This window comes from Acyrthosiphon pisum, chromosome A1, assembly GCF_005508785.2.
Source record: "Acyrthosiphon pisum isolate AL4f chromosome A1, pea_aphid_22Mar2018_4r6ur, whole genome shotgun sequence".
In the NCBI taxonomy this organism is placed as follows: Eukaryota; Metazoa; Arthropoda; class Insecta; order Hemiptera; family Aphididae; genus Acyrthosiphon; species Acyrthosiphon pisum.
In genome coordinates this window covers 47,262,821-47,289,846 of record NC_042494.1, presented here as the reverse complement: position 1 = coordinate 47,289,846, position 27,026 = coordinate 47,262,821, and the positions used below count along the sequence as shown (strand labels likewise).

General features: G+C 30.3%; 1 protein-coding gene across 1 annotated transcript in view; it reads left to right on the top strand.

Annotated features, from left to right (window-relative positions):
- Positions 1–27,026, top strand: part of LOC100163662 (neural cell adhesion molecule 1) — a 174,083-nt gene that overhangs the window by 103,184 nt on the left and 43,873 nt on the right. The window contains exons 2-3 of the mRNA XM_029487177.1: positions 7,800–7,971; positions 14,896–15,050. Coding sequence (XP_029343037.1) covers positions 7,800–7,971; positions 14,896–15,050 — 327 coding nt within the window. The remainder of the gene's footprint in view (positions 1–7,799; positions 7,972–14,895; positions 15,051–27,026) is intronic.

Below are 27,026 nucleotides of genomic sequence, written 5' to 3'. Positions count from 1 at the left end.
AAAGAGTTTGAAAATTAAATACTAGATTCCTCATAAGTTTTTTTAGTGGAAATTAAAAAGGCTTAGCGTTAAGCCACACGCTTTTTACTTCTTTCGTAACAGCTAGTTGACAATAGTCAACTAATTCCTAAGATAATTGTGTGATATAGAATCCAAAAGAATAAATAGAAAATAATTTCATCTTTATAGAAATTATTAATAAGAAAACAAAATGTTAAATTTGTATCATCAATAAATTTATAAATACATTATTACATGCAATTATTCAAGGCTGGGCATTAACGAGTTAAGAAGTTAAAGTTAATTTAAAAAGTTAAGTTACTTTTAACTAAGTTACTTAACGAGTTACTTTTTTTTTAAAGTAACTTATAACTTAACTCGTTAATTCATTTTATAATCACGTTAAATTATATACTTTTATAATTAATTTGATTATTAATATTTAGTTCATAGTTGGTAATAACAAAGTAAAATTTAAAAGTTTTACCATAACTTTGGAAAACTTTTAGGTAAAAAAATAAAATATACAAATAATTTAATTATTTTGTTGGATTTCATAATATATAAGTACTTACAACAAAATACATTTTTTTAAGATATAAAGACCTACATTATAGTATTATGTTATTTGTAGATCTTTAACATGAGGTGTAAATGGTGTAATTATAAGTTTTATATGAAAAAAAAAGTAAATTATTTTTTACTTAGTTAAGTTACTTATTTTTTCCAACTAACTTGTAACTTTAACAAGTTAAATAAAAAAGGAAAGTAACTTTTAACTTTAAACTTAACTTACATTTTTCCAAATTAACTTAACTTAACGAGTTAAAAAAAATAGTTAACTTGCCCAGCCTTGCAATTATTATATAAACCTACGTGCTATATTTTAACCCTCCACGATTTAATTTTAATTTTGTTCTACATGTAAATATGAAGATTAAGTGATATGAATAATGTTCCGTATCCGGCTGTTAATATTATTATTGCATACAAATTGCTGCAATTCAGTGTTATAATATTATAATTTAGTGATGGAATATTAATTATAATTGTTTACATTAATTACTAGACATTATAATCAAAATATTATATTAATTTATATTTAATAATCAACCGTTTCATATTTTAATAGATGAGTTATTTCATCATGCAATTGTAAATTTAATTTATTAATAATATTTGTATGAATATTTATTAAAGACAAACGATACAATAATTATTTGATTAGGGAAATAAGACGGATTGTAGTTATTATTAAGTCTACCATTTACAATCGATAAGATATAACTCTTAAAGACTTCCAAAACAAAAAAAAAAAAAATAAAAACATAATATGTAATTCTAACACCAATAGTGTCTTCATTCCCTTCAGAATCTTAAATAATATAATGTAACAACGCCATGGACTGGCGTTTCTGTAATAAAAAAAATAAATATATCGTTAAAGGCTTAAGTGCCTCGCCATTCGACCGTACGTATTTAAATATATTATTAAAGAGAAAAAGAATTATTTCTACGGCCCTCTAGTGACCTATTGTATGAAAACATCTGTGAGCACCGGTCGCGGTGTTGTGACACCTCCTATCGCCGCAACACCTTTGATGTAAAAATATAAAAATGAAAAAGATAACAAAAATAATTTTTTGCCATAATGAAAATCTCTGAGAGAAAAAAAAACGCCGTGCTACTACGCGTTTACTTTTCTTATGCATAGACCGCGCCGCGTTCTTTGTTAAGAAAATTACCTCCATCGTCGTCAAAAGAGCGGAAAACTAAAACCTCTCGAATATAATATCATCAGGTGCGAGCCTCGCAGATCCAACAAAACGAGCACTGATCATTTTCCAGCTTGTTTGTGATGATACAACTGTGGTTGGGTAGAAAGAGGGGAGTGGGAAGAAGGTGACATTCTTGAAACTTTTACTTTGTCCCAACCACCTCTCAATTATATGACGTATAGATACTCTCTCCCGATTCGCAATAATCGATAGTTGTTTTCGTATTTTATATTGTTATGATGCGAATTCGTATAATATATATTATATATATATATATGTATTTTATAACGCTATACAAAAATATATAACAGTACTTACACTCAAAATGTAAAAAATTGTTTTAATAACTTCGTCACAAACCGTTTTTTTTTCCAATTCAGTTACGCGCGCTGTAAATCTATTCATCACATTTTATTTATACAGCCCTGGATTACGACGTAACTTCTACAAATATACTTTGCCAATTATAATGAAACGTGATCGATGCATTACACCATGCGCAGGCACCTACCTCTATACATTTTCAATAAATGTCTATATTATGGCGTAGTTGCACTGTATAGAAAGACTCCGCTAACGACTATCGCGTTTCGAATTTCCATGGGTCTAATAGCTCAGATTGTATAACTGTCGCGACAGAATGTACAGTGTATACAAAAAACGACATATTTCACGGCAACAAAATCAAACCTACATCATTATAATGTATAATATTATATATTATACACATTATTCACCACTATACACGATCCAGCCGTACGCAAACCTATAGATACGTTTGATATTATGATGCGTTATTTGTCACCGTCCCGACAGACGAAGTTGCCAATTAGGTACTATATCGACCGAAGGTGGAGATGGGTCGACTATGTAGTCGCCGGGTCGGGTTCGACTGTGACATTTATATTAATATTATATAGGTGGGGAATGAGTATTTTTTTATTTTACGACCACGGTAACCCGCGATCCGATTAGCTGATCAGACTGTTCGTACACACGCCGTACCGTTATTATTATTGCGCACTCAAAACTATATATTATATTGGGCCAATGGAAGGCACTCAGAGTATGCAATTTAGCAGCGTGCATGTCGTTCGGAGTAGTTATAGCTGTGCGCACACTTAAGAATAATATTGATGAATCGCTGATGATGATTATGGTTAATTTACAACCCCGCAGTAATAAACAAAAATTATACATATATTTTATAACACATCGCAACAAATAAATTGATAGATAATAATAATAGTTGTATTCTGTTGTGGACGTCGTGCGGGTTTCACGATGATTGAATTTCATTTTTTTTTTAACACGTATTCGGATGGTACCGCTTCTCTAGATCCCCAAATGTTCATTATTTTTATGTTTAAATACATTTCCGATGGCTACAGCAGTTAACTGCATTTATTCGATTGCGGCACTGTCCGTCGAATGACGCGCAAGCTATGCAGAAATATTTGTTTTGAAATATTTTTATTTACATTTTTAGATTCCGAGTAGAGCGATGGTGGATGTATTGATTATATACAATGATGTGTATTTTTTTTTGTGTCTGTCAAAAGTAAAAATTCATAGTACTTATTTAAATTCATGAATAACGGGAATATTTACGGAAAAACGCATTATTCCGACGTTGTTGTAATATCAATGTAAAAAAACTGTAGACATATAATTTTCTCAAAATATTTATATTTATATTTGCATTTACTACACAAGATTTCACGTTTTCTCAAATTTTTTTTTCGATTTATGTATGATAAAATTTTTGTTTGAAAGTAAAAACTTGAACATTTAATAAAAAGTTCAAAAATAGGTATGCCTTGACAATTATATACTAGATTCCTTATAAAAATGTCTCATTAAAACCCATAAATTAACTACATTTTTTTTTGTCGCAAATTTTTTTTTACAAACATTTTAAGTTAAAATTTTGACGAAATTGGATATTTAATCGAAAATTAACGATTTTAGTTATTTTTTTTATTTACAGCCTTCATTGTCCTGTGTGTTGCTTTTCCGATCGACTATATTATTAATTTAAAATAATTGCATTATTGTTTCGACTAATTCTAAAACTACCATGTTCATTTTCCGACAATAGACCGCGCGAACCACAATATAAAATTAATTAAATCAATTATGTAACCGCTTTGCTATTGTCACGAATCAATAATAATGAAATATTTGTATTATTCCATTATTACGCAGTGTGCACTCTGCAGCAGTCTTGATTATACGTATATTATATTGTATTTACACTTTTAGAGGCGGTCAAATCGCTTTAGCGGCGAAGATATGAAACGCGAAACAATAGCTGTAAGTTTAACTATGGCGGCAAATGTGGCGTAACATATTTTATAAATACTGTTAATAATTGGAAATCGAACACTTTGTTGGGGAACATTATATGGATCATATTATTTTCTTAACGATTTATTGGTCATACGACTCGACGATAGCCATTACTGGTGCCCGGTCCAATATCACAATTAATCACGCGCTCCCGTGGTAGTCGCAGAGTTGTAATAAACATAATATATAATGATATTTAAAAAATATATATAATATTGTCGTCTAGATAATATTATGTTGTCCTATCATAATAACGACTGTATAATATGTTTCACGAGTTTATCGTTTGGAAATGGCTTTTCCTATACGTTTTTTGTACTCTTATATTATAATATTATTAATAAACAGAGCGATATGGTGAAGCGGCGGACTTTGACGATAACAACACGGGCGCACGATATACAACGATATAAGGCGTAAAATACTTGGGGAAAAAAAAAATTTATAAAATACAACTCATATACATAATGCGTTCTCCTATAAACGATGACGGGGGTTGGCGGCGGCATTTCTCGTAAGCGCAAAGTAATTTCAACGATTCTGTTTTACATAAATTTAAATAAAGGTTTCGACGGCCGTTTCTCACTATTTGTGCTCGATCGCCGCCGCCGCCGCCCAATCACCGGCACGTGTACAATATATATATATTATATGATTTGTATATGTATACACGTAAATGTGTATGTGCATGAGTATATTATTATTATTATTATATTATACACATATTGCGGTTGGTTGTGTACTAATAACGCCCACAAAAAAGGCATTTTTCACGAATCGCCCCAAACACGACTGGGAATGTTCTTCAATATCACCCTGCAGCAGCGTCCACTATTTTGCTATAGATGACTTTGTTTTCCGCACACACCGCGTCCGACCTCGGCGATTGGTGATGGACGAAAATCACTACGTCGATTTTAAAAACATAAAACAAAACCGCGAATTATCGCTAACGAGAACAAACAGAGTTTTGTTTTTTATTTTATTTCATTTTTTCATCAGAATTGTGTTTTGAATACAGTCGCCCGATTGTTATCGTCGCATTACACTTTGACATTAGCTGCCCCAAGGCAGTGCAGGTTCGTTCGACGACTTATTATTTGTGTCTCGCACTGTTTTTCTTTGTGAATCGAGATCCTCGATAACATTCAATACAAAATACGATATCCGTACAAATTAAATCACTATTTTGTGTAAAAAATCATCTACGCGCGGCAACTGCGGCTCACAAGGATTTAAATCTTATTTAATATAATGTTTTAGATAGAATATGATGTCTGATGGCTATAGTGTATGCGCTCTACAACGATCGTTGAAACACAAAACTCGTAAATGTGAATATTATGTACAACATTTCTGCAAAGACAATGTAATAGTCATGAAATAAGGATTCACATCCTTTGGCACTACATCAAAAAACTGAACTCTTACATATTATTATTACAAACATAAAATACGCGTCGTTGGAGCAATAAAAATGTGTCTAGGGTGGGTTTTTTCGCATGTTCTTCTGGCAGTCTTCGAATAATGAGAGATAGGGCATTACGAAAGGATTAATGAATTCGGAATTCGGATGACGGTTCTGACTGCGTTATGAATGTAGCACCGTTACTATCGCAGCAATGTCAGAAGAAAAATGCACGTGTTAATAATATTATTTAGGGCAATTTATTGTTATTTTTTACCGCTGTTATTGCGTTTGCTGCGTTCCATAAAGGTTACGTAATATGCATATATGACTTATATCGTTACGGTGCACTCAACTATTATACGCACGTGCGCTGGTACAGTTCGAATTCACAACTGCAGCAGGCTAATCGTATATGAAAACGATAATGCAATATTATTCCGTTATAGTGCAAGATGTCATATATAGACTCATAATTTCTTGACGTTTTTCTATAAAAAAACGAACAACGTGGTAAAAAAAAGAAAATACGGTGTGGGGTCCATCCGCTGTATTCACTACCAGCCAAATATAATATTATCATTGATTATAAATACTATTTTACTATTTTACTAGTATTTATGATCAATGGTATTATATTGTTCTGCCAGATAATTATTCTGATATCTACGACCACTGTTTGTGGCTTCAAAATCGCGATACCCATATATAGACTGTAATATGAATTATCGTATGCAGTCGCCGTGGTCTTGAACGAAACCAGACGAAAATGACGCAAACACAATAATATAATGATATTATGCCACTGTGTCCCGATAATGGCCCGACATTTTCACGACAAATTACCAATCTAATATTATATTGCGTCACGTCTGAACCCCGTCGAGTCAGTCACGTACCGTATTCGCCGTTTTAGCTGTGTAGGTGTTGTATTGTTTATCACAGGAAACGATAACAAATTCGCAGCCGTCCGCCACCGCGATAATGACAATAATTCGTCTCATAAATCTGACGGTATGGTTTCGATTTTTGCTATCTACCATTACTCGAGAGTCGACGAACACCTTACGCGCGGATTCCGTTTCGATTGCTTTAGTTAAATCGGACGCGAAAAGCATATAATATCATATTTCCAACGTAAAGCACGCACGCAGACCATAATAATAATATCTATATTGTTACGTGATAGATTAATAATATTAATAAATGCCCGTTTTGAAATAACAGACTATATAATTATTATATTATAATATGGTATTTGGTAAAGCACCTGCCGTCTTATTCTGCACTATATGTATAGTAAATGAAATGATTTCAATAACAAATCGAGGTGACAATAAGATGCTAGCAACTGGTCTGGCCTGCTTTATAATAATAATATTTTGCTCAAACCATAGTTATATTTTGGGGTAGTGTTAGAAAATGGTGATCAAAGTTCACCTGTTTCCCACGAGCCACGGTAGCGTGATGCATGATGTAAATAGGTGGATGTCTTGCGTAGTAATGAGTAATTTTGTAACATGCTAAACACTAAAACTATAATAATGTATACAGTGCCTAGAAACATATTTTTATATCATCAAATAGATATTTTAATATTATTATAATATCATACGCCAACAAATACACGTCCTATTCGTACCCATGTATTAATATTGTATAAATATATAATGTATAATAAGCCGCGGATCTAGGGTGAAAATCTGGAAGGTGCCATTCTTGGTTTTAATATTTTTATCGAACATTTTATAATATAAGATTTTCTATTGCGTATCTACCTATATTATTCATTTTATTTTTATTTTTTTTTTATATAATATAATTTATTTGCTAACAACAATTTAATAACAACCAACCAATGACATATATAATATACACAACCATTCTGCAGTTTCTCCGAAACAAAAGTGGAGGAGTGTGTTTGAAAGTTGCATCAGGGTATAAGCTCTCGCCTCGCCCCGGATTCAACCCTGATTATAACCAATTTTTCCCGGCGCGGGAAACCGTCAAGAGTGTAGATTTTATGCGCTATATATATATATTATAATAACAGTAATAATAATAATAACAACAACGAAAACAGCGAAACCGCTTTAATATGTAATAATATCATTGCGTATATGGCAAGGCGGTGTTTGTAGCCGTCGTGTGTTCGACTGTTGAGATTCAAATTAAAAAAAAAACCGTCAGTAGTTGTGTTTCCGTCCGATTGATAATAATACGATGGTTTTGTATATTATATTGTTTCTCTTGTTTTACAGCTATTGTAGCGATCACGGGCTGCGCTTCGCAAACCATTCAAATAACGCCAAACGAAGAAGAACCGGTAAGGGAGGAACGGTCGAAATACGGTGTGACGTGCCACGGTCCGAACCTCAGCGAATTCCAATGGCGAGGTCCGGCGGGCATAATATCGCAGAGCCCTCAATTCAGGTGAGATTTTCCGCAGCTATATATTGTGTAATACCTAATAATAATGTGTGTATTTTTTACTCGTCCCGTTTTAAGACAGAGTTTTAAAATACTTCCAATTGCAACGTCGTCGTTATTGTTACGACTCTCGCAGTGTAGTTACTTTTCGAGCGAAAAATAAATTTTTCTTCCGCGGGGTCATTGGACAAAAATGAATTCGTTTTAATTTCGTGCAACAGTCTACGAAAACACGTATTATATAATATTACGTGGTGGGTACGCTTTAGTAACTGCAGTTTATTAAATAACTCAATAATGTAATCTAAAATCATTTTACGATGATATATTTTCAGATATTATTGTGAAATTCCGAAACCTAATAAGAAATATTTATCTTTTATTTGTAGTTGGTATTTTACGGGTCGATCGAGACATTTCTCGGGAAATTTAATAACGACAGACTATATACATGGAGAATATCATTAAAATTTGTGTTTCGAGAATTCAAACTCAATATTTATGCCGATTTGTTCAAAAAGATTCGTGTCATTAATGTTTTAAATCGTTGTGGACGAAGAACTATTTCATTCTTCCCCTTGTCCCCTTTGACTTTTCTTGCGTACCAAACAATTTTAATATAGAGATCATATTTAAAAAAAAAAAAGATGTCTGGGTTAAAATACGATAGTTAGGTGTACCTATCTACGATATCAACTGATAGTAAAATCTTTATTATTTTTGTTTGCAGTATAGAGTCGTATAATGTAATTTATATTAAATTTAGGTGTGTACATTGACCAATAGTATAATACTAGTACAATACAATGTATATGATATTTATATGTATAAATTTAAATCATTTTTTTAAGCATGCAATTATCACGAGAAAAACAAATCAACGAATGCCAAGATGTCAAGTACCTATAGATCCAAATTTACAGACTATATACCTAGTGAGATATATAGTACTTTATCTATTCCACAGCGATAGTTTATACTTTTTATATACCTAACTATTGGCTGTGTCAATTTATTGCAATGGTTATTAATTAGGTACTATATTTCATTTGACTATTACAATATACTATTATTCAACTCATCGTTTAAAATAGCATTCGGTACATTTTCATTTGAAATACACTAATATTATTCAAGAAACACGCTTGGAGTGCTTTTATACTGTAGCCGATCAAAGTACTGTTAAAGAATAACCAAACATCAATAATATTAATAAGAAAAAACACAAACAATTTATTTTTATCCGGGTTTATATTTGCAACATTTCAAAATAAATAATACTCATATCGATTCATAATAATATATTAATTGTTCATTACCACGGATAGAAATGAATATCAAAAAAAATTTACAATAATTCGTACTTATGTTTTTTATTTACTCAATTTGATAACCTCTTTATTAATATTTGTATTTGAATACCTATAGGTATATTCTGTTACGCATAAATTATTTTGCCTATTTGACTCTCAAATGAGTATAGTATAGTTTTTCGCTAAAATTGTTTCTCTATATTGAATTTATTCACACACACACACACACACACACACACGTGCGCGCGCTATTATGCAAATATAGTAATCCACATACACATTATTGCAAACGAACGGTGGCACAAATAATAATAGAAAACTATTTTGCAGCATTCCAGCAGCTCATAAAGTTTAATTTGCACACCAAACACCACAATATTACAAATTAGTTTCATAATATTATATTGCAACAATATAATGGTAACACATTATTATTGTAATAGGCATCCGTGGTTTAGTGTGCATTTCTAAGAAAGATCGATTATACTATCGTATCCGGTTAATATTTTAATATTGTTGTTCTTAGGTTTTTTAATATATCCAATGTATCTTCCACTATATAACAGCACCGACTTGAGATTGGCAACATTGATTCGAATAAACATTATGATTTGTAGTATAGTATTGATATCTAATATTTTAATAAAATGTGTTTTTTTACGTACATTGGCATATTATTGTCGAACCAAACCACAGGCGTGAAAAATATGTCGAGTTCGTTGGTCACTTATATAAAAAAATAAAATAACGTTCTTGACTAAGATTCCTGTCATATAATATCGCGTCACGCTGTTTATGACTTAAATTTTCCGACCACCACACCCGATCACGAATTTGTCGTAGGTAGGTACGCGTATTATATAATATTGGTACCTATACTTCGCTCGAAACTCCTCCGGGGCCATATATTATTATATTCGAACACGTACCGTGTTAGTATAGTATAATATATCTTGCGCACTGACGACACATCTGCGTTTTTCAACAATATTATTAACGAACGAAATACAAATTAATGACTGTTTATATTATTATATCATTGTAGGTACCTATATAATATGTCCTGCAAACAGCAAAGTTAATTAATTCTAATGTTCGGAGTAGGTAGGTACTTATATAATATATTATAAATTATAATATTATTATCCTATTTAACTGTCCATCGCGATTCCCACCGGCGAACATATTATACACAGCCGTATCATATCTACGTAGGTTAGGTACCTACACGAAACGCCTGTGTAACACGCACGTTTTCATTTTTTCCCTCTGCTCCAGTGATCACAATCAGCTATTTAATCAGCACAATATTATAATATTATTTGTATTATTGCATCAATACATAATACATATTACACAATTTTATTTCCTCTGTGCACGTTTAAGTACCCGAGTATACTCATTATAATGATTATGATATTGAACGACTTTTCCTTTTTTTTTTTTTGTAAGCGAAAACGCACTTGATAAAAATAAATATAACATTTTTGTTTATTTATAAACGTATATAGTGTACACTATTTTCAGTATACATTTTACTGGTTTAGGTTTTGAACGATGCGAGTGATGTATTAGATTTTCAACGATGTGTTTTTTTTATTTTATTTTTTAGTTTTGGTCTCTGATCATTTTTTTCTTGTAGATTGAGTGCTTCTAACGTTGCATTTGACCCTATCCATCGGTTAGACATTTTTATCTATTTGGTACATTAGCGTAGTCGTTTTTTGAATTTCTTAGTAGTATTCCGTCTAAGAGTAGAGAAAACCTACCGAAAAACCTAAACGTTTAAATTTATAGCATACCCGATCTTAAAAAAATCGATCATGGTTATTTTGTTGTAAAATAATTATCATATATCATGTAATTAATTGTATTTTTTATCAATAAATTATATGCGTACATTTTTTTTTAATATTTCCAATTCGGACATAAGACTTATGAAAATTTGATGTTTTTATTTTATTTTATTGTTATAGACTTGGCATTTTCTATTTTTTTTTTATGACGTCAAATGTAGGAAAATTTATAATGTATATTATGTTATTTTGTAAACCATAAAAGTCTTAACAATTTCAAAAATAGCAAGTTAATCTTTTTTTAAATTTGAATAATGGTGAATTTACTGAATTAAAAATGTTACATTTATTTTATATTTATTTTAATTTATTTAGTAGGGCAAGCTTTATTAGATTTGCTATTACAATTCAAGACTATACTTATATATGCATTACTCCGCTCATAAAACGTTGAGAATGTTTAATTATTAATTATTTGCTTTCTTAACGTAAAAATAATTAAATAGTTATGTATAGTTATCACAACAACCAAATTCTATTGAGAATTATTTATTGATGGCCAGTGATTAATTATAATATTATTTGTCGAAAACGGATAGACAATATTATACCTATTAATAATAATTATATTAATATTAATTGCATTAAAAACAGAGCTGTACAAATAGCAATGATTACAATGAAAACACGTTTATTAGTTTGAGTTGAGAATCGATTATTATTATTATTATTATTATTATTATTATTATTATTAAATTATTGAATGTACAATGTACTTATAGGTACATTGATTTTCATCCATAAAACATTACTTTCCCGGTGAGTGAATACATATATGGCAATGGTACGGTAAAGGTCGACTTGATTAATGTAATTAGATTTCATATTATGATATTACCGAAAATGTGTATAAAATATCAAATTTACATTTATTGTTGTATCGTTTCATATTCAGATGGGTCGGGACTGTTATAATAACATGATAACTCATAATTGAATAAAAGAAGGCGGCATGCGTTGATTTGTTTATTCATGTTTTTCGAGAGTTTATTAGGTTATGTATCTATTTTTCAGATTAAGTTACTTGTTTATTTATTGCACATGTGAATAATAACACAATATATATTACGTATTAACAATGAATCGGGTTTGTAGTTTCAAGAGAGACTTATTTTCATGTTATTATTGTATAGTTTATCATAACACAAAGATAACACAAGATATAGCTTGAGCACGTTTCATGGATTTATTAAAATTGAATACTTGGCAATAATTTAAATACTACGACTGTGGTATAGTGTTCCACTAAAGGATTTGCACAATATGGTTGCATTTGATTTATATATTTTTTTTCCCCGGGACGGTGCAGAAAATAAAAACTTCTACGGTGCATTTATAGAAAACATCCGTTTACGACGGTAAAAAACTGTTTTGGAATTTAATCGTAAATATTATATATTATACGGAATTCATTCAATTGATTGCATACAATTGTGGGCCACCGTGTTTCCCCGTTGTCCATAACTTAGGGAGCAATGGGTCCAAATTATTCCATCAACTATTGAAGAAACAAACGACAAAAGTATATGAAATAATCAAACCTAATCAATGATTAATGTTTAGTCCAGAATGCTTATGTATATATTTTATTATTTTAAAGCGATACAATATGTATTTAAGTTATAGTGTAATTCGTTATTAAAAATGTTAAGTATTATGATTAAAATTTGTACTATTTTAATATTTTATGTATTACAAACGGCATAATATGATTATTTAGAAATGTGTACCTTCTACGCATACAAGTAATTTTATTTATTTATGTAAATTAATATTTATTAACATAGGTAGGTATATTTTTTAATGAAAACGAGACTAATTATTACCATCGCGTATGAGCAATGTTCAAGTAATAATTGCATTACTTACGGAAATATATTAAACCCAATTTACTGCCCCATTTTTTTTTCATCGTCAAGTATAAATAAGCAGAAATATATTATACATGTCATATTAAATGTACAAGCGGTAGATTAAATTGAAAATAATATGATATGCTGATGTTCGTGTATCTATATATATTGCGTATAATAAACGCTATTAAAACGGTCCTACGAAATAATTGAGAATTCTAATATATTTTTACAATAATGTTATTATTGTTTAGGTACCTAATAATTAAGTTTTAGTTTTGTGCGACCATTGAGTTGCTCGAAGTTATAAAATATAAAAGCACGTTTAAAAAAAAAATCATATGTTTTGAATCATTATTTTTAAAATACATTACGCGCCAATGAAGTTGCAATATTATTGACCCTTATTAATACTTTTTCTCCCGTTCATGAATATACGTATAAGTATTCAAGTTCACACCAATTAGAATTTTAGAAAAAAATTGTACCTATTTTATAGGTTGCTCTAAGAACAATTATGATTAAAATCGTCAATATTTTAACATAAACGCCGCTGATAAAAACTAATGTAAAACTACACTACAATTTTTTTCCTGTAAGAAAAACTTGTCATGAATATTAATTTAAATGTTCGACCTTTTCGATCAGCATAACATTTTTATCAATTTTTATTAATCAAAAAGAACTAAGTAAGTAATAAAAGTGTTTTTGGAAAATTTCTAAGATCTACTGCTATTTGTTTTTTAACAAAATAACAAATGATTTCGTATAGAATTAATCTTGCCTATATATTCTTAATTTACTCATAATTTTTTTAGTTTCTCCGATTTATTATGCAAATCACATAGAGTTTTATTATTATTGACCCTATATAACATCAAATAGATCAAATTTGATAACAGACACTTTTGTTTAAATTGAATATCAAAGCATTTTCCTGCCTAATACAGAAAGTGTCTTCTGACACAAAATAAAATATATAAGAACAAACACATAATATCATTGTAAAACCAATACCATATAGTTACAAGTTTTAAAAAAAAAATGTTTGCTTAACTAAAAATAATTCATTTGTGTTGTATTTAACATCTCTTTTCAACCCAATAATTTTATTATTATAGATTTATCGAAAATTACATTCAAATAATATTATGTTATAGCTTCACTCAGAAATATCTCCTACTTTGATTTGTTCTTCTTTTGTGTCAATTATTCTGTAATAACTAATTTTATAAAATATTTAAATATCATTTTTAATATAGATAGCTTTATACTTTAACTACAGTCATAGGTTTTTAATAATATACGCTGCATATTTCTTTATATTAATTTGGTCATTTTAACATAGATATTTTGTAATGGAAGTGAAATATAGGTAATGATATAATTACGCACTTATGTTTTTGGTGCATAAGAAATAATTATATATTTTATGTTTTATTTTGTCATCGTTACATATTCATTGGAGAAATAGTATAACTTAGTGTTTTGTTGCTGCGATGCAGGAATTGTTGCAAAATTCTTGATGAATTACAGTCTCCAGTGGCACTTCTACTCCCATATCTGCAAATTGAATTTTCTTTTTTGAGAATAATTCTTATTTATTCGTATATTTAGTGTTAATTTAATAATTATTGTAAGATTATATGGATACAATTTTGACTACATTAAAAAAAAAAATCAAGTTTCGAATCTTAAGGGGGTCTAAAAACCATCACTGCACAGGGATAGTAACTACAGGATTATTATCAAAGTGTTTACCATTGCATTAATTGCTGGGTCCTCGTGATACTCGTTGAAAAAATCATCGTGAAAAAATCAATACGATATTGTATAATAATACTAGGTATTGTGCATTTATATATTACGTCATATTATATACTAACGAGGGCGATGACTTCGCAGGGTGCACTCGCAGAAGTTGCCGATGCAGCGGAATCAGACCGGACTTCTGTTGGTGTTCGAGACGGTCAAACAGGAGGACGTGGGCGGGTACTTTTGCACTGCAACCGGCATGGACGGACGTGGCCATTCCATTAGCATCACGCTGACCGTGACCAGTGAGTATATATTATATTATTATCATAAAATATCGTTCGTTAGTTATCGGCGCCCGCCGTTTGATTCACAACCCATCAATCACTCCGCCGTCTATATAGGTACGATGTACAGTCTGCAGCGAGAGGACGAATGTGTGTAAGATAATATTATGTAATGTGCCTGCTGCTCCTCCGTATAGTTACCGATCGATCGATCGGACCTATATCGAGGCGCTTTGGTCCGAAATGGTTTAAGCGGTATACAACTCTGACTGTCGAGTTCGCGTCAGCGGTGCTAATACGTATGCGATAGGTTGATGGCGGGGAGGGACGAGGAGAAAAATAAATAACGTGCTCCGGCCCGCTGATCCAAGCCGAAAATTATTAGTGAGAGCTTATAATACAATATAGGTACCGTGTGATATCAGCAGAATATGTCTCTCTCTTTTTCTCTCTTTATCCATCACTCTATTTCGCTATTTACGTACACGCTGCACACGTATGTATTATAGAGATGTATATAATATTATTATATATATAGTGTAATCTTGTTCTAAAGCGTTTTTCGAATATAATCTCCGACCCTTTGGACAAATTGCCGCGCGTTAGAGTTTAACTCAAGACGGAAAATTGATAGGTCCGGCGAGTAGCAACAAACTTTTCGCTTAAACACTTTTTTCAACTTTTTTCCCAGTTTCTTTTTGGTATTTTATTTTTTTTTTTTTAAAAGGTTTGACTTCATCGTGTTGCTGTGCACTTTTTTAATTTATTATTTTGGGAATTATACATAGTTTTCTTGATTAGAATACGTCAATTTCGATTATGTGGCAATATAATTATTATAGTTATTATCATAACTCATCAAGTGAAACGCGTCGATAACTTTTCTAACGGCGTTAACTACAATATAGTCTGCAAAAAACGCATTTATTTATCGGTTAGCTTTAAAAAAAATTTCGTATTTAATGTTTATAATATATATTTTGATTACTGTATTTGAATAGAAGTATTTTTCTTTTTATTATTATCACTATTATTACTATACTAGTTCTCTCTTTAAACATCAAACGAACGAGCAATGTCATTTCGCATTCTTAATTGATTTTTAATTCGAAAAGAAACTTCCACAACGACTTGTAATTTGTCGACTATTTGACTGCAAAAACTAAAGTTGTTTCCCCCGTGTGGTGACGTATGCCAACTAACGTCGTAACGACATCAATAAAAAATAAAATAATAAAAAACCAACAACATGATATTGTTGTTTTTATTAATGCAAACAGACTCTTCGTGTTTCCTTATAATACGCCACATTATTTATAATAATAATAATAATATTTATTAATTCTCCAATTTTTTGACCATTGTACGTGACAGTTAGCGTACTTCATTTTATTCTAGAAAGAAAAATATACGCGAAACTATAACCAATTATATACGCACTACGATATAAAGTGAATAGTATAATATTATGTAATAGGATATTTAATATAGCAGCATTGTATAAATTATCACAGAATAAACGGCACACTCAGGCGTCATGATTATTATTTTGAAAACTTTGTATATGAATAATTTATTGACTTTTATTATTCGAAAGAAAACACGTTTTAACTTAAACTTTGCTCATTTTCAACACAATTTTTTTTGTATAATGACTTATAAGTTTTGTTGAAAAAACGTTTAGAAACCATTGAATGTAACATAATAATTAAAGTTTATAAAACCGGGTTCGACGCTGACCACAAAAGATTGTCTTAAAACATCCAATCGCTTAGACAATAATATGTATCTGAACAGTGCACATACAGATCGATTGTATATTTTGGGATAGACTATGATATTAATATTTTTATTCCGCGTGTCTCGTAAAAATGTTGTTATATTATTTACCTGTGACTCGTTTTGAAATCGTATGCATCGTAAACTATATGAACTGAGTTCTTAGTTATAACGTCCATAATATTAGAAATTATGGTTTTTAACAAATATTATATTTACAGGTATACCTATATTTGTTGTGTTTGATAAAATGCTGCTTTTATCCCAGAGATTAGACTACTTTTAAGCCACTTTTGAATTATAATAACCATATTCTAATATGCATACATAAATATATACATTAACGATTAACTTATAAATATTTATATTGTGTGAACATTTTTTTTTACGTTTAATAACCATTAGACTTTTTTATTATTAGAGTGAGAATGTGTTAATTATATTTTATATATTTTAACATGAATATGTTTTCGAACTGGATTTTTCGCTTCTAACTGATTTTTCGTAAGGTCTTATTGCGACAACATATTATTTATGATTGGTGGATTTTCCTCGACGAAAAATTTCGAGTAGCGTGGTATGGTCTTGGAACATGTTCCTGTCCTTGAAATAATATATTTTGATACAGAATAAACCGTATATTATATCGTGTAAACAGAAACGACAAAACGAGATCCAACTTTATATATCTATCAGTCGTTTTGTGCCAGTGGTGGATTACAAGTAATATGAGATTTGATATATAGCACTCGCGGTGAAAACGTCAACGTCCCGCCGTAGACCTTCCGTACACAACTATAATATATACTTATATATTATTTTATATACATTTGGTCGTGTGTTTGTTCTGTCGTATACGCTGCACGTCTGTAAAAATCGCTAATATACGACCGATGTGGATTTGTTTTATGAATTTTGAGCGTGTTTCGCGAAGGGCCGAATTCATGGCGATTTTTCAAAAAACCGCCGTCGTGCAAAGCAATCGCAGCGCTTATTAGGTAGAGTTGCATGCGTACATGTATATAGGTACAAATAATATGGTTCGATATAACCGCGTGACGATGATGGTGGGTGGCCGAGGCGGTCTCGGACGACGGTGCTTTTTATCCCGTCGCACGTGTTTCAAATGCGCCCCGGGCAAAGGTCTCGCGCGGAAAATATTCGTAACATTCATTCGATTATATATACAATCGTACCATATAGGTATACGCATTGTGTGCGACGGAAATGCTCAAATGCCGCGAATATTATTCGCATTAATCCACCTGGTGACTCGCACACGTGTTCGAGTTATAATATTATATTATACACATCGCGGACATTCACCTAATAATGAACACGTTAAAGTCATATTGGGCCGACTAACCGGTGGTGTACGCACGATGACGCCACAAGGTGGTGTCGATACACCGTGTGGGGGTAGTCTGGCGCTGTTGGGGGTGACGTGCCACACAGGTTTCGAGTTTTTTTACCTCCGCAAACGTCATGGAATGAGAATTTAATTTAGACTTGGATATACTCCGACTTTTGTTATTATATGGAATTTATCATCTTCGGTGTAGAAGCGCGCGTATTTAGTAGCGGCGAGGGATTAATATATGTTATATTGCTACTATACCCAACCAAAAATGATTTGTATTTCCTGCGATTAAACGTTATTCCTTCTTAATTAGGACAATATGAAAAAACTTTAACGCAGAGAGATAAAAACGACGTGATCTTCGAGGTCAGCGAACGAACTTTGGTTAAATTTTTCTGTAAATAAATATATAAATAATGTAATTAAATGTAACTGACGAATAAAAAAGTTGTTCTAACCACACTATAGTTGATGGATTACTTGTGATTGGTAGTTGATTCTATTAACTACAAGGGACAAGGGTCCCAATTTACCTATATTATGTCTATGATATTGTGAAAATACCAAATCATTATCATCATTATCGACATCTGTTGACAGACCTAATAACATCATAATAATTTGTTATAAAAAATAGGTAATCAATAGACAACATATTCATAATATTATATCTTATTGACTCAAAACAATAGACCATTTCATTGTAGCATACAAGTATAATATAGCTACTAGTTTTAATGTATTAATTGTATGGGTACCTACTAAATTAATTTATTCCATGCACACTATAATAAAACAAAACTAGGAAGTCATTACACCACTATACTATCATTATATAAAATAATATATTTTTAAGAATTACTACACATTATGTAGTAACTATAGTAGGTAATAATACGAAATACTCGAAATAAAATCTGTTATAATTTTTTTGTATTGAATTATTTTGTATTATTTTTTTATCAATACTATTTATTTGTGCGATCTGTTCAATTCAAACACAAAAATCACAACCAATGATGGATAAAAAATTATATAAAACATACACGAATGAAGCGGCTTAATAAAAATAATATAATCATACCTATATCATATTATCTATAATAAACACAATAAACTATCAATAACATGTCTGTCTATTTACCTACGGTATATACAATAAAATATAATCCGCACAATTTATAGTCTGATCGCAGCTACAGAAAAAAAACCATATGATTAAAATTTTTTTTCTCATATAATTTTGAACGGATACGCACATAGACGGTTTCGATTTACGTATTTTTACTGTCGGAACTATTACCGTACACCCACCATTACCACTAACTGTAAAATGAGTTACCATATCTAGGTAATGAGGTTTTGCTATTATGTGCGAGTGCGTGTGTGTAAATACGCGATAATGACGAACGTTTCACCAATATCAACAACGTGCATCGATAACAAGGACAACGACAATAACAACAACAACAACAACAACAACAACAACAACAACAACAACAACAACAACAACAACAACAACAACAACAACAACAACAACAACAACAACAATAACATATTATAACAACCATAACACTATTATCGTCGTGTACGCGAATCGTGGTCATAAGCGGCAACCACTTTTGTAACCGGCTATTATAAAGCTCTCTCGTATAAGGTAAGCCGTCCATAGTACGGTTTACAATATTATTGTAATAACACGCGCGCGGTCCTGCTGAAAGCTGAACGACCGTTTTAAGTGAAAATTCGGTGAAACCCGAACATTGACGTTGCACACATAATATTATACGCGATGAATACATTTGCGTTAATGAACCCGGCGTGTCCGACATACGGTAGGTAGTCGTCTGCCTGGACGTATAACAACTAACAACATTGATTGATAATAATAATAATATCTATTATTTGCTGCTTCCCAAATCCCCAGTGCACAGGTAGTTTATTTTACGCGAATATCGAAACGACCGCTTTCAGAGATACCAGCTATACCAAATTATTCGAGTACCTACTCACTGGTATACGAATGTTCTGTGCCACCCACGATAACATAATTATTATTAATTATTATTAATAATATTGATATGATAACATATTTTTGTTATAGTTTTAGTGAACCGTATCCGATTATCGATTATCATATCGATATTCGCAACACGTATACCAAATAGCTGTGAAATACCAAATCACGATTTAAAATATTTTATAAATATTATGATTGTATAATATACGCGATGAATAAATTTGAGTTAATGAACCCGGCGTGTCCTACATACGGTAGGATCGGTAGGTAGTCGTCTGCCTGGAGTCTGGACGTAACAACGTTGATTGATTATAATAATAATACCTATTATTTGCTGCTTTCCAAATCTACTGCACAGGTAGTTTATTTTACGTGAATATCGCTAAGACCGTTTTCGAAGATACTTACACCTAATTATTCTAGTACCTAGTCACTGGTATACGAACGTATGTGAATGTTTGCCACCCACGATAACATAATATTATTATTAATAATATTGATATGTCAACATATTATTATTATTATAGTTTTAGTGAACTGTGTCCGATTATCGATTATTGATATTCGCCACATGTATACCGATTTATAATGGCTTATAAATATTACGATTGTATAATAGTTATATCAGGTATTCGGGTGGCTGTATCTCTGTGCATGCACTGTATTGTCGGTTAATGCATAAACCTAGGTACTGTACGTCTGAACACAATTTTATACTGCGTTTAGCCAAGTTTTATTTTAGTTTTAATAATTTATTGTATACGGGACATCGGATTTAATGGCTTTCAAAAAAAAATAACTCCTACCAGTTAATTCCGTACCATTTTTATAGATTTCTATCATATAGGTAATCTAATCGTATTTGTCAAATTCGAATGCAATAAATTAAATACAATATAGTTAATCATTACGTATTATAAAATGAAGCAAATAAATAAAATATATAGCCAAGAATATGCAGTAATAATGACTTAATAAAATTGTTGGTTTCATGTTTCTTTTTTTTTAGGAATTTATGTTCTAATATATTATAACTAATAATTGTGTTTACATTTTTAAAATACATTTTGTTAATACGTTTAATTTTTAATCAAAATTGTGTACATAATCTACTATCATATACGAATAGTACCTAATGCATAATGTATAAATTGCTATGTGTGTAAATGTGTAATGTCGTTTGAGTTGAGCTTACCATATTATGTAGACTGCATCATTAAAAACAAATATGATACTATACAAACAAATTTGCACAAGAATTTCATTAAATACTTTGGTAATGTACCTAGTTATTAGCTACTACTCTATCACGATGTTAGACAAAATTATATAATATCATAGTGAAATTTTAAATGACCTTAAATTATTTAAACACACATTTCAATATAATACACTGCTTGGCTGCTACTACGATCACCACGATACGGTTGGGAATTTGCAGACTAATAGCTGTATTCATAAAGTCATCATATTAGTTATTTCCGGAATTTGAAAAAAAATATGCAAAACCATACTATACTTCATGGTTTAATTCATTGTAATATTCGAGTATTAATTTATTTTTCATTATGTACAAAACGTTTACATGTATTTTCTAACTATACTCGGAAAAAATCATTATTTGCTTAGAAATTATAAAAATCAATTTATTTTTCTTCTTCTTCTTCTTCTTCTTCTTCAAATAACATTCCTCTAGTCCTTGCATACAAATTTAACCTTAATGGCATGTAACTGTCTACTAGAATGAAATGTTATTTGATTTTTGATGCATCTCACGTTCTTTTGTATTGTCTTTCTCCTTCCTCTTCACGACAAGTACTTTTTCCAGTCTTTTTCGCTTTGGGGGTACGCAATCGCGAAACTTCTTCAGTCTTTGTTTGAAAACACTTTTGAGATATTACTGGTATAGTAGCATGCTAATACATATTATTGTTTCTTGCGACTGATTACTTACTTTAATATTATTTATATATTTCGAATGTTCAAAAACCAAATTCAATTTTTAAATTGTAATGAATCTTATTCGAATAAATAAATTGATCGTAATCAAATAAATGGATACTAAAATGCATTTTGTGACTGTATATATTAATTTATTTAACATATCAAACTATTTAACATTTTTGTTTGTTTAATTGTTTTGGATTCCTTGCTTTAAATTACATTTTGTCCATGGTTCTATAAAATATTATAATTCACTCGAATATCGTATGGAATGATTGTATACTACGCCTAAAATTCCCCAATAATTTTTGCCTAATCTTTTATACTGTAAGGATATTGTTATGTAAAGGAAAACTTTCAGATTAGAATGGAGTATTGGACGTCATACACTACAGTAGGTTTTTTTTATTCTCAAAAAAAAAAAAAATGATTAAAATACTTATTTTAAGACTATATTGGTGTTTATCTTAGTTGCATTTGCTGTGTGAGTGATTCGGAGTGATATGAATCATTGTTGTTTATATTTATATATAAAATTAACTTAACCATTAAGATTTATCAAAAAAAAAAAAAATTAAGCGAGTGCTGAAGTAAATTAAAAAATAGTACTTTTACTTAGAAGAGTGATTTGTCGCGGGTGTTGATGATGTTTTCCCTGTTGAGGAACGTTTGTGCTGTGGGGTATTTATAGACATGGTTTGGCTGCTGCAATATTTTTAGTATTATTGCTGTTAGCCTAACGCCATCCGTTGCGTCGAATGTCGTTTTATATTAAATAAGTTTTTTAGAGTTTACAAAGTTTTTTTTTTAATCTTGGTCCTTGACACGGATGGTCATAGAGATCAAGGCTTGTACACTTTTTACCTATCAAATTCAGCAACTTTTATGTCTTGGTATTATATGGCAGGTGCATTAATAGTTAGGTGAATTATGCATGTAAAACATTTATGCATATTTAATAATTGATTTTTGGGTGTTTTTGAAACCAGAGAATGTGTGTTTAGTATATATAATGATATATCATACAATGTATTATTATGTAATTATAGTTACTGTCCCTTGTCAAGAAAATTGCATATTTCCTTTATTATTGTAATTCTTAGAATATAATTATTTATTACAAATAGCTTTCACTAGCTTTGTTTTTATTTTGTAGTAATAAATGTATGGTTACCCACCCATATAAACAATGGCGTTATTAAAACGTACAACGTATTTTATATTACATTAATACAGGATATAATGTGTGTTTTTAAATTTTAAGTTTATAGCAAATCATTATGTTAGAAATAAGATTTAGTCCCGGTTAACTATCTTATACAGATTTTTCTAAAAACAGTTGCTTGTTTTCATATCACATGCCTTTCACAAGTTTTTTTTTTATAAATTTGTTATTCAATAATTTTTCTAAAATTTGATTTATAGAGATTATCACTTAAACGAGTCTGTATAGGCATTTTATTTACACAAATATAGCCGATTATAGATTTATTTTAGAACATTTTACCATTTAAAATAAATTATACATATCTTGAATATCATACTATAACATAATATGTATAATGTATATTCTTTATCTCAAATGTCAAATTATTATTATTATTACTATTATTATAAAACACTTGAAAAACAATTTGGTTGTATAAAATGAATAGGACACAATGAAATGGAATATTCTGTGACATAAAGATCCGTGTCAAAATGTCACAGTCAATTAATGAGACATGAACGTAGATGCTGTAGGTATAAACATGTCACAAGTACTTAATGTATTATTCAAATTTAAAAATGTAATTTATCAAAATAATATTTTGTATTCATATTTTTAATGGAAATATATCACATTATAATGTAATATGTAATATGGCAACATGGGCGACATAGTAACCTTGACGTCAATAATCGGATTTTCTGCACAAATTTTATGGAGTATGTGTTATATGATATTTAATATTATAAAGTTTGTTAATTAATTTTGTTTATAGAATTTATAATGAATATTGCAATACCTAGTTAATAGTGTTTATTTTTAATATTATTTTACTGTGTTTTATTTTTATGCACTATATGACGTAGTATAAAAGTATACATTTTACCGTCATAACTTTGGTATTGAATTTTCGCTGTTTTTCTACTAGCTAGAATCTAACTGAATAAATAAAGAAGTTGTTTTTACAGACGTTCCAGTGCATTACTGAAGTTTGGTAAATATGTGCTTAATGACTAAGTTTGTTCCCGGTAGATATTTTGTCTAGAACGATAGGAAAGGGATCCATACGTTAGACGCCCGTCTTTATAGTTCGTACTGTATACATTTTGTGGTGGTTTCACAACCTTAGAATTAATTACAAGTTTAATAAAATAAATGCAATATTAAAAGTTCTTACGATACGATTAATAAGTTTGTTATACTAACCATTATTTCACCAAAAATATGGTTCCCGGAGCGAGACTTAAAATTAAAATACAAAATAAATATATATATTTATATTAAGTTTATCGATCATATTATGATTCTAGCACTTTTTCAATTTAATTTGTTTGAATCGAATCAAATAAATTGGATAAGTTTCACAAATATATTTGTTATAAAAAAAATGTACTAAGCAAAGTACGTGATCTACCGACTCTTATGTCAATATCTTAACATCAGCACGATATAGCTAATACGGTTTCAGCATTTCATATAACACAGTAAAGTTCAAGCCGATACAGATTTTATAAAAATCAATATACATTTTTGAAATCAAACCTCAGCTAAGCCGTATTTCAGCAATAACTTTATTTTTGTTACTTATTTCATTCGTAAAAAAAAAGTATAAGTGGATTACAGGTACTTGTATATAAATGGTACCTATAAACGCATATATAGATCGAAAAGGTTTAAATCTTTTTATGTGTTATTCGAGATGAAATAACCGTTCGGATGTAACGTATGGTTGTGCATTGTGTGCGTACGTGGATATATATATATTATATATAACATATTATATTATATAGAATATACATGTATATAATACAGTATACCTATATATATATATATATATATATATATTATAAACCGTATCATCGAAGTTAATGACTTTTTTTTACAATATAATCCACTTACGCATTTGTACATGAAATTCATTTTCGGAATGACTTACGACGACCGAATAAACTGTTTAGCGAGTATAATGTGTTCGTGAACATTTTCTACATGAGCCACAATAACAATAATATGAGTGTAAAGTATTAAATGCATTATATTATTATTATTCTGTGTGAAAAATCGAATCGTTCGGTCGGCACGCCAAACGAACGGCACAGTATAATAATGGTATTATTTATGTTATTATTATACCACAATATCGCATTATTATGTGCGTATACAACGAGATGATGACTTATTTATCGTACACATCCGTCGGTAAACATTTGGCGGTACGATCATCATAATAATGATATAATTATTATGTGATGAGTTGTCTCGGCCGAAACCGTTTTGAAATCCTCTATATAAGACAACCCGAGTAAACGGTGTTATTCTTGTACTGTATATTATGCGTATAATGTTATCGGACTGAATAATTAATTAGTGACTTTTACACCGTTCAAACAAAGAGTTTTGTGTAGAGGTTTCTGAAGTTCGCAGTCGGAAAGAAAGAAAAAAGCGACCACTCGTTTGAGCTCTATCGCTAAATTTCTGCGCGTTCTAAGGAATTTAAATTATTTGTTATTCCATCTTATTATCTTATTTTTTTTTTTTTTTTGGGGGGGGGGGAAGTGAGCGTTGTATTATTATTATAAGACCATCAGTGCGATATTCCTTTAGTAACGAAACTATTCCTAACCTTACCTTCACTGAATATAAAAAGATACCGTGTCCAACAACAATTACTCATCAATTCGTTAGGAGTTGGGTTTTATTTGTTTTTACACATAATATTTACAACGATTATGTTTTTAGTCTTATGAATCTATATATAATAATTATAACTATAGTCATTTAGTTGTAATCATTGTATCACAATATATTGTAATTTCTATATAAGACATAATAATATCTACTCGTCTATCATATTTGACACTTATTGGCTTCATAATATACCCGTATTATAATAAGTTTTCATAAATTATAAATTATAACAGGGGGATGTTCGAAGTGGGCTATAGCCTCCCCGGAGTTTTGTTTAGCACACCATCCTGTGATTTTTTTTAGTTACATTTTTGCAATATATTATGTTGTGTAGTGTGTACCAGGAACATAATAGCTGGTTATAGCCATTCGCCGCTCTATATAAAATTATTTTGCTAAGCCTATGCATATTGGAAGGAACCTATACAATATATTTGATAAAAGCTAATATTATAATTGCAAATATCCTTAAATACAATTCATTGTCTATAATCTGGTCGTCTCGTCTTCCGTGTAACGACATTCGTTCGCTATCAAAAGCGTATAGAAACAATTATTACTCTGAAGTGCAAATATAAAGTTTCCCTGATCATATATAAGAATTAATTAATTAAATCTAAGAAATTACTGAGAACGTTAATCCTTATTTATAAGACCGAAGACTCGCACTACATTGAAAATATCTTCCGACACAATGCACAGTCAAAATAAAATATGAATACATATTGTGCAAACTACGAAAGTATTTTCACTGCCAAAGTTTTAAATTCTGTACAATAAATTACTAAATACCAAGGATTATCCGGATTCTAGTTTTGAATTATGCCCCCCACTAGAAGATCGTAGCTTATCCAACTTGAACGTAATATATATTATTATTATGTGCTCTCATTCCGTCGAAAAAGATTTTTTCCTCAGCATCAAACTATAACAAGAATTATTGCGCATCGGTATATCATGTACAATGTACGACGCGTTTTAAATTCAGCCTCT